The sequence below is a fragment of the Dendrobates tinctorius genome, unplaced genomic scaffold (genome assembly GCF_039654945.1).
Source record: "Dendrobates tinctorius isolate UK_male_01 unplaced genomic scaffold, ASM3965494v1 ptg000070l, whole genome shotgun sequence".
NCBI lineage: Eukaryota > Metazoa > Chordata > Amphibia > Anura > Dendrobatidae > Dendrobates > Dendrobates tinctorius.
Window position 1 is genome coordinate 70666731 of NW_027361738.1, and position 13415 is coordinate 70680145.

Here is a 13415-nt window from a genome sequence, read left to right on the forward strand (position 1 = left end):
TTTCATGTGAAACTTTTTGAATCTTAAAAAAAGTTCTCCTATCAAAATTAGTATCCTCTTAATATATTGCAATCATCATATTATATAGCACTGTGTACTAACAATTGATCATTTTGCCTTTCTACCCACTTAATTCTTCTCTTTTCCATTAGGTCTATGACATCATGTGATTAAAAATTGACAAGCTGAATCCTTCTAAGCTTTATGCAGAAACAGGAGGTTAATTTTCCCTGTATGAGTCATCAGTCGCCGCTAAAATCCCTAGCATGGGGGAGGAGAGAGCAGCTGAGTCAGGGGTTGAAGAGGGCAATGATTTATGCTGGGATAAGAGATTTCCTGTTTCTACATAGAGGAGAGAAAAGAGAAGAATTATCTGGATAGAAAGGCAAAATGAGCAATTGTAAGTAGATAGTGGTATATAACATGATGAATGCAGTATATTAAGAGGATAAAAACTTTGATGGGAGAGCTATTTTAATAGGTGCCAAAAATAGGCGCAAAAAATAGTCTAAAGTAACTTAAGTAAGCCAAACAAGAGGTGGAGTAAAGTAAGACTTGACGATCTAAAAATGTACAACATTTATTATCAAGAATGAGCCACTGTAATGAATTTGGAACATCTACTCCAATTCTTCACCTGTTTAATATGGTGGTTATAGATCCACAGAGGTCCAGATCCTCCATACAGTAAAAAAAAGGATTTCTCATTAAATTAAAGGGGTTGTACACTTTCAGGAAAGAGAACCTCAAATGCTGTATAATTCCCAAAATAATGAACACAGTAGATCTTCACCCTCCCTAGATTCTAGCGATACCTCTCCGAGTCTCCGATATCAATCGGGTCTCGGTGTTTTTATAATATTACTGTATGTAAGCCCTTCCCAAAGATTTTCCCCTCCATGATGAGAAGCATAGACTTTTATCTCTGAAACCGTACCCAAGAAAAATGCTTGTATAATGAGTGCAGCTGATATATTTGCAGCTTCCTCTTCTTCAGCTTCTTAGAATTAGCAATGATACCAGACAATATTAAAGCGTTTATTAAATCAAGAGTCTGTCCAAGAAAATCTACAGCTGCCTCGTAGCCATGAAGGCTTCTATACTATCTTATTTCAAAAAATAGTGTTTCCCTAAAGTTGTCACTGTCGCCCCTACTTTCCTTGTGTAAGAAATCTAGCTTACCGTAATTTGAAATTATTAGTGACCTCAATTTAGTGAGGACTGGAACTGAAGAATGTAGGAATAGATTACGGGGTCACTGCCAATCTGTGGTTCCTTGTATGAATAAGAATACTATGGATTGGTGGGAAAAGGTGCAATTACATGGATGATTGTGCTTCCAAAAAATATCATACTAGATTTTAAGAACTCCAAAGACAGAAAATATTCCATCACTTATCACTTCCTTCTCCACCTTTTCTTAGATCCAGTTTTAAGTCATGTTACAATTAAAACTGAGAAACAGATAAAGAACTCCACCGTGTTCTGCTCCTCACTGTACTCTGGTTAACAGTAAGACAAATGTCTGCAGCAGAAGCCTCTCCCTACTACTCTTATTGTGGTAGAACAAACATCACTAATCTACACCCCCTTGAGCAAGTAAGTGGAACTTCAGTCTGTCACCAGCCTAAAGCCCCCGTTACACACTGCGATATCGCTAGCAATATCACTGTAAAGTCACCGATTTTGTGACGTAGCAGCGATATTGCTAGCGATATCGCTGCATGTGATACCTACCTCCGACTGGCTCCCCCCGCTGGTTATCGCTGATCGCGCGAGAAGCTCCTGGACCATTCCTCGTCGGTCACTTCCTGCGGCGCTTCCTGTGACGCCAACGAGCGACGCGTGGAGCCGGGCGGGAGGACGCAGGATCGCCGCGTCTGACAGGTAAGTAGCGACCCCCGACCCCAGCGATGTCGCTGGTGAGATCTGCCTGTGTGGCAGCTCACTAGCGACCACCTAGCGATGCACCAGCGATCCTGACCGCGTCATATCGCTAGTCGGGATCGCTGGTGCATCGCTAGGTGTAACGGTACCCTAAGATAGAACTTATCAGAAGGAGATTATGCCTTTAGGTCTCTGCAGGATTTTTACATGACTGACTGTTCCAGCATCATGCCAAAAATGCTGCAGAATAACAATCGGTGAGGGCAATCAAATTTCTTGTTCACACATTCATTTCTAGGTTTCGTGCTCCTTTAAGGAAGGGTAGCAGGGCTCATGCTTAAGCCTTTTCTTTTGGCACCCACAGAGCTAGTATTGCCTTTGGGTAGGATACAGTTATAACATTCAAAGAACTTTTGACCACTTTTTTTGGACCAAAAGAGCTAAAGAATAGCATTAGTAAGTTTCGCCCGCAGTTAGACTTGGCGTGTCAACTATACAGGTCTCAAATTGAGAATGAGAGACAGAACCTAAAGTTTATTACCTGGCTGACAGATTAGGGCAGATGTGGTGTGTGTAGCACTTAAATGCGTTGTCCACAACTTATATATTAATGACCTCTCATTAGCTTTGGTTATCAATATCTAACTAGGGGAGGTCCGACTCATGGCACTCCCAACAATCAGCTGTTTGCAGCACCGGTGGCAGACGCAAGTACTTCATTAGGAGTGGAGGTTTCTTTATTGTACTATAGTAGGAGCTGAGCTTTCGCACCTGAGAACGATGACTACACAGCATTCGAAGCCATGCTGTTCTAGCTCTCTATACTGTAAATCTAATCACTGCGAGAACTGCAAAGAGTTGATCTGTGGGGGTCTGACATCATATTTTGTTGACCTAATCTAATGATCGGTCACTTCATATATAAGGCCGGTTTCACATTTGTGTATGGAGGAGCTGCGGAGGGCTGCGGACTTCCTCCGTGAAGCTCTGCCCATGGCCGCACCTCCTCCAGTCAGTTCCACCTCCATCAGCATGCGGCCTGCGTACCCTATCTTTAGCATTAGGTACGCAGGCCGTGCCGATGTATGTGGATGCCTCTGCATGCGTCGCTTTGATGGTGCGGCGACCGCAACAAAATGCAACACGTTGCGTTCGGCGCAGGTCGCTGCACCATTAAAACGGCACATGCGGAGGTATCCGTATGCATCGACACGGCCTGCATACCTAATGCTAAAGATAGGGTACACAGGCCGCATGCCGACAGAGGCAGAGCTGACCAGAGGAGGTGTGGCCGTGGGCGGAGCATCATGGAGGAAGTCCGCAGCCCTCCACAGCTACTCCATAAGCAAATGTGAACCAGCCTTAGTCCTTAACAATCCCTTTAAAATTCGCACGTCACGCCAAACTGTTAATCTGCGATATAGCAGAAGGAGCTGAGAAGATTCATATATTATGGAAAACGTTTCAATATAACTTATAATTTATTGATCTTAATGCCTGTTGATATTTTTGCTTAGAAATCGAGTGGGACCACTTGTTAATTAGCAGCCTTTCCAGTATAAACAGAAATATCAATCCCCGAATTGTCCAGTCCATCGGACTTTAAAGCAAAGATTGGGCAGGAATTTAGAACAATGATTTACAAGGTTTAATAAACCTTTTCTGATGATTCTTTTCTGATGATTCTTGAATCGTTAATCATAGGTGGAGAGAAGCTATGATGGCTAATTTCTGGGCGGTAATAAGTACAATTTTGGAGTATAGGCAAATTTTCTGAGAAGATAAATATCAGAGCTATTCAATATATTGCTACTTACCTGGAGAACAGTTTATAAATTCAATGTCATCAATGGCTGCTCCTCCTCCAAAGTCTTTTATCCGTACACCTTCAAATATGACTTCAAAGTTTCTCAACTTCCCCAAGTGAATTTCCACTTTATTCCATTTCCCGTCTTGATTCTCGGATTCTCCCCATACTTTCGTTAGGTCCTTCTCTGTCTAAATATAAAATAACATAAATGTTAAAGAATACTTGTTTCACGTAACCTTTCAGAACAAGCTGTCCTGTGTGTGTACATGTGAAATATCACCATTTGTTACAATTATATGATGTGCAGCCTTCATTTTCATCAGTGTTCCCTCGGCAGGCTCTATCTTTACTTCTCAGTTATCTCTGGTCTAGTTCTTGGAGACCAGCTGCTTTGATGTCTCCTGTGCACAGCACAGATAGAGATATGAATTCCTGCTCTTGATTCTCTGTAACACACAGAGTAAAGCACCAGCATGGAAGACATTATACAACAGTACTAGGTAATGTAGCTGTGAATCCAGCACTGAAGTAAGGTAAAACAGTTACTAGAAGCCACAGCTTGATCCATCTTTGTCTTCTGGGGTCTGCTTGTGTCTCACTGTGCTGGACAATCTTTACTCCTCCATCCATCCTTTTCTCTCCATACAGCATAATAGAAAGTGTCATGCATCGATTAAGATGGATTTCAGCTGAGGACTTCAGAAAGCAAGTGGGTGGGAGATAGGGTAAAATGGCTCATAAGTAGAGATGGGCGAATCTTTCAAGGTTCGATTCGGTTTGGATCAGAAAACATCCCGATGTCCGCCGAGCGGTTCGACGATCATACAGCCAGAATAAAGTCCTTTATTTGAAATAAAAGCAAAACACACTTTTCCTCTTTTATTTAAAACTAACAAACACAGTTTGTTCACCGCTAGCACAGTGAGAAAAAGTCTCACAGATTCATTAAAGGGCATGTCACACTAAGCGATATCGCTAGCAATATCGCTATAACTTGTGACGTTATAGCGATATTGCTAGCGATATCGCTGTGTCTGATACTTACCTACAACCCGCTCCCCCGCTGGTTATCGCTGATCGCGCGAGAACAGGCTGGACCGTTTCTCGTCATCAGCTTCCTGCGGCGCTTCCTGCTGTGACGACGAGCGACGCGTGGAGCCGGGCGGGAGGACGCAGGATCGCCTGGTGTGACAGGTAAGTAGCGACCCCCGTCCCCAGCGATGTCGCTGGTGAGATCTGCCTGTGTGGCAGCTCACTAGCGACCACTTAGCGATGTACCAGCGATCCTGACCGCGTCATATCGCTGGTCGGGATCGCTGGTACATCGCTAAGTGTGACAGTACCCTAACGGAGTCTGTCTCATTCTTACAATTAAAGGACTTTATACTTGCTGTGTCTTTATTTACAATACAATTACATAGGATTAATAATGGATAGGTGTCTTATAGACGCCTCTGCATTACTAAGCTGTGGCTTGATGTCATCGGACAATACAATGGTGACACCAACCCCCCAAATATGAACCCCACTTGCCACCACCACAGGGCAAGTGGAAACAACCGGGCAAAGCACCAGAATTGGAACATCTAATAATATGCACCTTTTTTAGGTGGCTGTGGGCTGCTATTTTTAGGCTGGGGTGAGTGAATATCCATGGCACCTTACCAGCCTGAAAATAGCAGCCCCAGTTGTCTGTTTTAGCTTGGCTGGGTGTCAATATGGGAGGGACCCCATGCTGTCTTTTTAATTGTTTATTTCAATAGTTAAAAAATATGGCATTGGGACCCCTCTATTATTGATAAATAGCCTTGCTGAAGCTGACAGCTGAGGGTTGCAGCCCGCAGGTGTCAGTTTTGCCTTCCTTTTTATAAAAAATCTAGGGGATCCCCAAGTCATTTTTTGGGGGGTCACCCATTTTAATAACCAGGAAAGGCTAAGTATATAGCTGTGAGCTGATATTAATAGCCTGGGAACCTTTAAGAATATTGTTTCTCTTCTAGCATATTAGTATCAGACCCCAGCCGTTGGCTTTCCCTCAGCTGTTTATGAAAATTATGAGGGACTCCACTCTGTTTTTTGTCAATTATTTTTTTATTTACTAGTACAGTAAAATACACACCGAAGGTAACCTTAGTTTGCAGCCTTCAGGTGTTCCAGCAACTGAAAACTTCAGTAATCTTAAAATATTCCTCGAAGTTTCATATGAGGTTTTCGGCCTCGCAGCTGCCAAGAGACCTGGTTGATCTTAACTCTTGTAACATGAAAGGACACCTGAGTTCAAGCCACCGTGTTTCATGGTAGCTCCAGTGCCAGACTGTAGAATGCCTGAGTGTCGAGTGCCAAACTGGTGGCCGTTCATCAGTCCGGCACTGGCACTTGCAAAGCAAGAGAAACAGCTGCTATGAACTAAAGTGACCTTACTGTTCTTGTTGACAATTAAAAAAGCAATTGAAAAAAATCGCTTCGGGGTCCCCCGTAATTTTCATAATCAGTAGAGGGAACGCCGACGGCTGGGGGCTGATGTTAATATTCTGGGAAAGAGACAATATTCATAAAGTTTCCCAGGTGATTAAAATCAGCTCACAACTGTATCTCGCAGTGTACTCCTAGAAGTAGCAGAGCTAGACTCGTTGCGGGACAAATGGATTATTATCTTATCAGCAGATAGGTGAGGAATATTGGTTTTTATTTTAATTCTGTGACAAGAGATCATGGCTTCTGTGAGCTGGGCAGTGACAAGAGTAAGGGTTAATTTAGGTTCATTAAAGGAGTCTGTTTCATTCTTTATATTAAAGGACTTTATTCTGGCTGTGTGTTTATTTACAATATAATTTTAGGATTAGTAATGGAGAGGAGTCTTATAGACATCTCTCCATTACTAACCTGTGTGCTTGATGTCACCAGACAATACAAAGGTGACATTAACCTCACAAATAAGAACCCTACTTGCCACCACCAGAGGCCAAATGGGAAGAGCCAGGAAAAGAGCCAGAATTACTATCTATTAGATGCGCCTTTTCTGGAGCAGCTGTGGGCTGCGATTTTTTAGGCTGGGGGCTATATCCAATCCCTTACCAGCCTGGGAATACCAATACCCACCTGCCTGCTTAAGCTTGGCTGGTTATCAAAAATGGGTGGGACCCCCATCATTTTTTTTATTATTTACTTCAATAATTAAAAATTTTGCCATGGGGACCCCCTCTATTCTTCATAAACAGCCTTACTGAAGCTGACAGTTGAGGGTTGCAGCCTGCAGCAGTCAGTTTTGCCTGACTAGTTATCAAACCCACATAATTTTTAACATTTTTGTATTTACTTATTTATATATTTAGTGCTGTTAACAGTTAACAAGTTAACAACTCTTAACATTGTCCCCTGATAGTGCTGGTCGCAGCATGAACAAGGGACCGTGATGTAAGCTGTGTTCACTTCAGCACATGGGGAACTGCGCAAAGAGTACCGCTGATTACCAGGCATCGGTATGTGTAACACTGATGACACAGGGATGTCATCGGTGTGTCATCAGTGTGCATGTGTGTGGGACATTTTGCGGCCTGTGTGGATACCGGAAACATTGAAGTCTGAAAGGGCCCTTAGTGAACTCGATCATTTACCGACCATTGGCCAACTTTTGCCAATTTTTAGGAAAAATGCTCTGGAATCTGAACACAATTCCGAATTAGCTACGTTCCTGTCGAGTTTGAGATTGGCGAACATTTTCCAAACAAGTTTGCTCATCTCTACTCATAAGTAGAGAAAAAGGTAGATTTCTAATATTCCCTTGAACTACTGATTTGTGGAAAGTTTCGAAAAACAGCAGGGACCATTGAAGAGCAGTGCATCATAGCAGGTAATATATAATAATCCTTTTTAATGTCGTAATAATGCATGGCATTTATCCATACGGACGTAATTACTTATTCTAAGCAAGCTGCTTCCATAAATGATGTAGCAGTCATAGGAAAATTTACAAATTAGCATAGGTTAGCGCCACAAACAGTAGGAGGTCTATAGTATTCCAGTTAAATACATATTGTATATTAACGTACATTATAATTTACAGCTCTTCTAGAACTTCTGAGAGCCTAATGGGAAAAGTGGGAAACCTCTTGGGTTCCTGAACAGGTTGACAAATTTCCTGAGCACCACAGAAGCCTCCTAATAACCTGAGCTCCTTGAAGGTTTCTTGTGCATGCCACATACATTGAGCTTGACCCGCCATTATTATTTTTCTGTGATGTTTGTCAATAAAACCATACCATATTTCCCAGAACATCCATGAGGCTTCCAGGATAAAAAAAATATCCAGGACTCCTGGTAAAGATAACACATCTCCGCGATCCCAGCCATTGGCTAGGGGCAACTTAGCAGGTGCACGCGCTGCCTCTCTAAGAACAGGGGAGTGCGGGCATGCACTAGGTGCGCCACCGGGAGACAGGCATCAGGGAGAACGCCGGGGAACACGCCTCGTGGCTGGGATAGTGAGTATGGCGGCGTCTCTGCATGGAGGGAGAAGGGAAACTATGTAGGGGTGCCAGCGTAGGTGACACAGAGCGCTCTTATTCATCTGCTATTTTACAGATTTTCTATCTTTCTCTATTTGAAAAATAGTAAATTAAAACGATTTTTGCAAAGACTTTTTTATAATTATGTAAAGTTACATACATGAGACATTCCCTTTCAATAAAGTTTTGACCAGCTTTAATAACAGTATGGATTCAACAAGAAAAGTCTTTTTACTTGTACTTTCGGCGGAGGACATAGTAGAGGCACATTGTCCCTATCTGGTGCTAAATGCTATACTTTATATACCTGACTACTCTCACAAAGCATTTTCCCAGTATTTCTCTGCATATATAACACATAATGTCCTGAGCAGTTACATCTGCTGCATCATTAATCCTCAGATGAGCAGATTTTGAGTGATGTTAATTAATTTGTCCTTTCAAGTTAGTTACAAAAAACGCTAATATGGTTTCTACTGGTCAATTTATTATGCGACAAGGTATCTCAAGGATCGGAGGTCAAGCAATAGATAGTTTAATGTACAATTTGTCCATACAGACTATCTAAGATGTACCCTGTTATTATGCCGTGTTAAACTTCTCAGCGCAACAAAGAAATGCACATCATTAATGGTATTAAGCTCAGGAAATTCAATGTGACTTTCCACAAAGTTAAGATACGAATATACTTGTTTTGATGGACAACTGAGATTGTGGTTGCACTGGAAAGAGATGTCCGCTTTGGATAATCTCTTTTTGTTCAGTTGGTTAAAGGGATATTCCACTGAATTGATAGTCAATGTTTGGTCGGAGGAGTGTCCTATGTCTTGGACCAATTTCCTGCATCAGGAGACCTTCGGCTGCTTTCATTAAAATGTGGCAATAGACCAAATTCACAAAAACTCAATCCAAATACTCCTTTGCTGTGGCTATGTATTTGTAGAGGTTTGTAGACCAAATATTCTTGTTGTAGCAAATTAGTTGAGGTCCCATTGGTCAGAACCGCAATGATCTTGCATTCATCACTTGTACCCTGGATAGGTGATAGATGTCTGTGGCTAAAATACCCTTTGAAGCTGTTTAAAGGTTGTCCCATTGCTAGAAACCCAAGTTTCATGTTGTGAGAAAGCCAAAGAAGAAGAATTTGTTTTTTTGCGAGTGCCAACACATTACAAAAGACTAATTATGCAATTTTCAGTAAACTTGATGTGCACATTAGGTACGCCAGAGCAAGAAACGCTCTTTCATGGCTACTAATAGGTGAGGGTCTTTCAAATCCTTTAATAGGCATTTTGATTTTTTTTTTTTAAATCATCTTTCTTAAGTTATAGTCCATGGTTGCAAGTATTTAAAAAAAGATCTGTCCATTACTATTTATACACATACTGCACATTAAGAAGGAATCAAGCAGAACAACTAATAGACACAAAGCCTATTCTTGGTGGAAATATGCCTTTCAGTGCCTACTGGTTTCTCCATCAGACATGTTTTTGATTGAGAAACAGCTATTCTCAGTTTTGAAACCTTGGGCAAAAATTGACGCAGAGGCGTGGTTCACAATGCTTCACATTTTTCTTCGACTATTTTATATCTTTTCTGTAATTGGTTGCTATGGGCATTATCTTCACATACTCCTTGTCACCAGTTTTATGAATAAGTCTCGTGATCTCCTGCAGCGTAATCCACAGAGCATAATTGATTGGATAATTGGTATTTGATGCAAATTACCGCTTTGGTTAATATTTAAAGGTTTTATTTCCTATATCCTCTCTGGCAAATACCGTATGTAGATATTCTCTCTCAAAGTTTACTGAGTGACAGGCTCATCCTGATGTGTTGCTGGAGAGCTGTGTCCTCTGATGAATCAGATATTTCCTCTCTGCAGCTCCCTCTCCCCTCTCACAGCATGAGTCTCATGGGAAGAGAGGTTCTAACAAAAGGCTTCTCTCCTGGATATTCTGGTAGCTGTGGAACATACTAAAAATATGCAGTTTTCCTGCACTCTGCTGAAAGGCAAGGAACATTCCACTTTCCCCTAATAAGCTGTGTTATAAAGTTTCACATATTCAAATATATTACTGATATCTACAGAAAAAATGAGGAAATTAAATAGATACACTGAAAAGTCTTCTCCAGGACTTTTCCGTTGATGTCCTATCCTTAGGAGAGGTCATCAATATCTGATTGGTGGTGGTGCAAGAACCAACATCTCCGCCGTTCACCAGTCCCTGGTGCCGGAAGCGACCAGAAGTGATCAGTTCCAAAGCTGCAAAGCATAGCTCTGTCAATGGTATAGTAGCTGTCCCCAGGTACTGCACATTCGTTCTCTATTCAACACAATAGGGGGCAGATATGCAGTACCCGAACGCGGCCACCATACCATTGGTGGAGCTGTGCAGCTTTCTAAGTTAAAGTGAGGGCTTATATCAATGGCAGTCATCGGATGGATTGAGTAGAGGTGGGTGGCATTAGAAGAAGAAGATGAGAGATAGAGAAGCCATGCAACAGATCTTCTTTAAAAACCCGTGCCTTTAATTATTATATATTTTATATACTGTTTCATTGACCCATACCTAACAAGACATGATTAATTCTGTCTAGTAAAATATAAATTGCCTTGGATTTCATACATTCTTCTGACTTTTACAAAATGTTTAATCCAAACAGTAAAATGTACTTAAGATTAATAGAGGAATCGAAAGAGAAAGAGTTTAGTACAAAGGTTCTGCAAAGAACAGCTGCAATGAAAACGTTAAAAGTTAACAAAAATGTATTTTAGAAATCTGGTCAGACAGAGCCACGAAATTAACATAAAATACCATTAACAGTTTTCTTTTGAATACCAACGAGGTATTTTATTTTTTATCTGCATAGATAGTTCAGTATTCCTTCTATCTAAGATGGTAAATTTATCTTTTAACTAGAGTCTGCATCATGGCTTCTTATAATTCAAACTGTATTTTTCATTAAATTGTAATTCAGATGATGTATATTGTTACTACGGAAGTTAATCTGCTCGCAAAAGATGGCAGAGATTACGGAATCTCCTGATGGCGATCCTAAATTAATTAAATGTGCTGCACATGAAAATTTTACTTAATGTAATCTATAAATATGAGTTGTGAGACTCTGTGTATGTGACCATTTGGTTTGATTGTGCACATTTTTATTCAGTGGTTCTAGATTATCACACGCTGATACAAGGAAAGGTTAATTACCTTTAGGCTATGCGCACACATTCGGAAATGCTGCGGAAATTTCCGCAAGATTTCCGCAACTCCCGCCGCAGGTAAAACGCATGCGAATTCGCATGCGTTTTTTCAGCGATAAACAAGCGTTTTGCAAGCGTTTTTCGCTTGCGGAATACTTGCGCATTCCAAGCGATTTCAAGCATCGCTTGGAAATGTGATTGACAGGTTGGTCACACTTGTCACGCATAGTGCTTGACAAGTGTGACCAACTTTTTACTACTGATGCTGCCTATGCAACATCAATAGTAAAAGATATGATGTTAAAAATAATTTTAAAAAAATTGTTATTCTCGCCTTCCGACGGCCTATGATCTGTTCTGCGGCGCTTCCGGCATCTTCCGGTCCCAGTAATGCTTTGCGTGAAGGAGATGAGATGACGACACGCTCGCGAGAGCGCGACGTCATCAGCGGTCATTCGCGCAAAGCATTACTGGGACCGGAAGATGCCGGCAGCATGGTGAGAGGCGGGAAGGACTTCTGGGACCGCCAGAGCGTGATTATATCTCTATTTTTTATTTTTATTCTATTTTTTACAGGATTATGGTACCCAGGGCCTGGAGGAGAGTCTCCTTTCCTCCAGACCCTGGGTACCATCTGCACATTGAGCGCTCACTTTACCCATGGTGGGCATAGCCACATGTGTAAAGTGACTGTTTCAATGCAATCCTATGGGTGCGGAATTGCCGCAATTCTGCAAAAGGAATGAGCATGCTGCGGATTTTACCGCTATGCGATTCCGCAGCGGAAAAAAAACGCAGCATTAGCACAGCATTGCGGAATCCCATAGGATTGCATGGGATGCGTTTTCGTGGCGATTTTGCAGTGGAAAAATGCAGCAAAAACGCAAAAAAAAATGCAACGTGTGCACACAGCCTGAAAGTTAAAGTTGCCTTAATATGAGGATTAAAAATAGAAGGGGTAAATGGCACCATTGTGATTATCTCAAATCATGGTTAAACTAAAAAATATATCTTAGAATTAAAACATATTTTTCTTTAATCCTTTTATTTCTAAAGTGTGTGTAAAATGAAAAATGTGAAACTATAGAATGGCTTCTTCAGTCCAACTGATGCTTCTGTGATCACAGGACTTTGTTAGCTACTAGATTACATACGCACAGACAGATTTTAAACATCGGATAAAATGAGAATTAATTTAGGCTAAGCTTTCCTTCTCTCATTTAATCTTTATCTGTCTACAGTATACCTAAAATGAAAAATGTGAAACTATGAAATGGCTTCCTTAATCACTGCTGATGCTGCTGCGATCACAGGATTTTGTTAGCTACCAAGTTACATACACACAAACAGTTTTTAAATACCGGATAAAATGAGAATTTATTTAGGCTAGGCTTTTTTCCTTCTCTCATTTAATCTTTATCTGTCTATAGACAGTGTTGGCCTGATATCAAAATAAATGAAGTGTTCAACATACAAACATAAAAGAGACTTAAAGTCTACCTATTATTTACTTTTTATGTTAAACCCCTTGAAGACCCGAGTCTTGAGACCCCCACTGGTTGGATTCGCATGAACTGAATTTGCAAAATATTTTCTGGCAAATCTGAATTTTTCAGAGACTCTTAATGTAGCAGGTAACGTAAAAATAGAGATTTTTAAATTTCAAAAGTTCAGCAACTGCATTTGACAAGGAGCAGCTAAGATGACTGACAGTGACGGTTACGGTTTATAGGTACAGCTGACTCCATCTTATGAGATCTGAGACACTTATAACAAAAGAATAGTATTTTTTATGATATGAAGATGTCCGTCTGCTCACTCAAGGCGTCTTAAATCCTGTAATCAGTCAACAGCTCGGCTATAAGTACTCCGAGGATTTATAGTGCTTTATCGATTCTTCTATTACCTGAAGGCCCATCATAATTGCCACCTTAGTTTAAATACAATTGTGTTACTTTTCAAAAAGTTCCTTGAAGACAACTTGAAATTTAGTTTCTCCTTT

The 13415-nt window shown here is 41.0% G+C and overlaps 1 protein-coding gene across 2 annotated transcripts in view; it reads right to left on the reverse strand.

Annotated features, from left to right (window-relative positions):
* MALRD1 (MAM and LDL receptor class A domain containing 1) overlaps window positions 1-13415 on the reverse strand; it is a 586417-nt gene that overhangs the window by 227787 nt on the left and 345215 nt on the right. For both annotated transcript variants that reach the window (XR_012233447.1, XM_073581848.1), the window contains exon 29: window positions 3705-3885. Coding sequence is in view for 1 of the 2 variants with exons in the window: in XM_073581848.1 (XP_073437949.1) it covers window positions 3705-3885 (181 nt within the window). In the remaining variant the exon portion in view is untranslated. The remainder of the gene's footprint in view (window positions 1-3704; window positions 3886-13415) is intronic.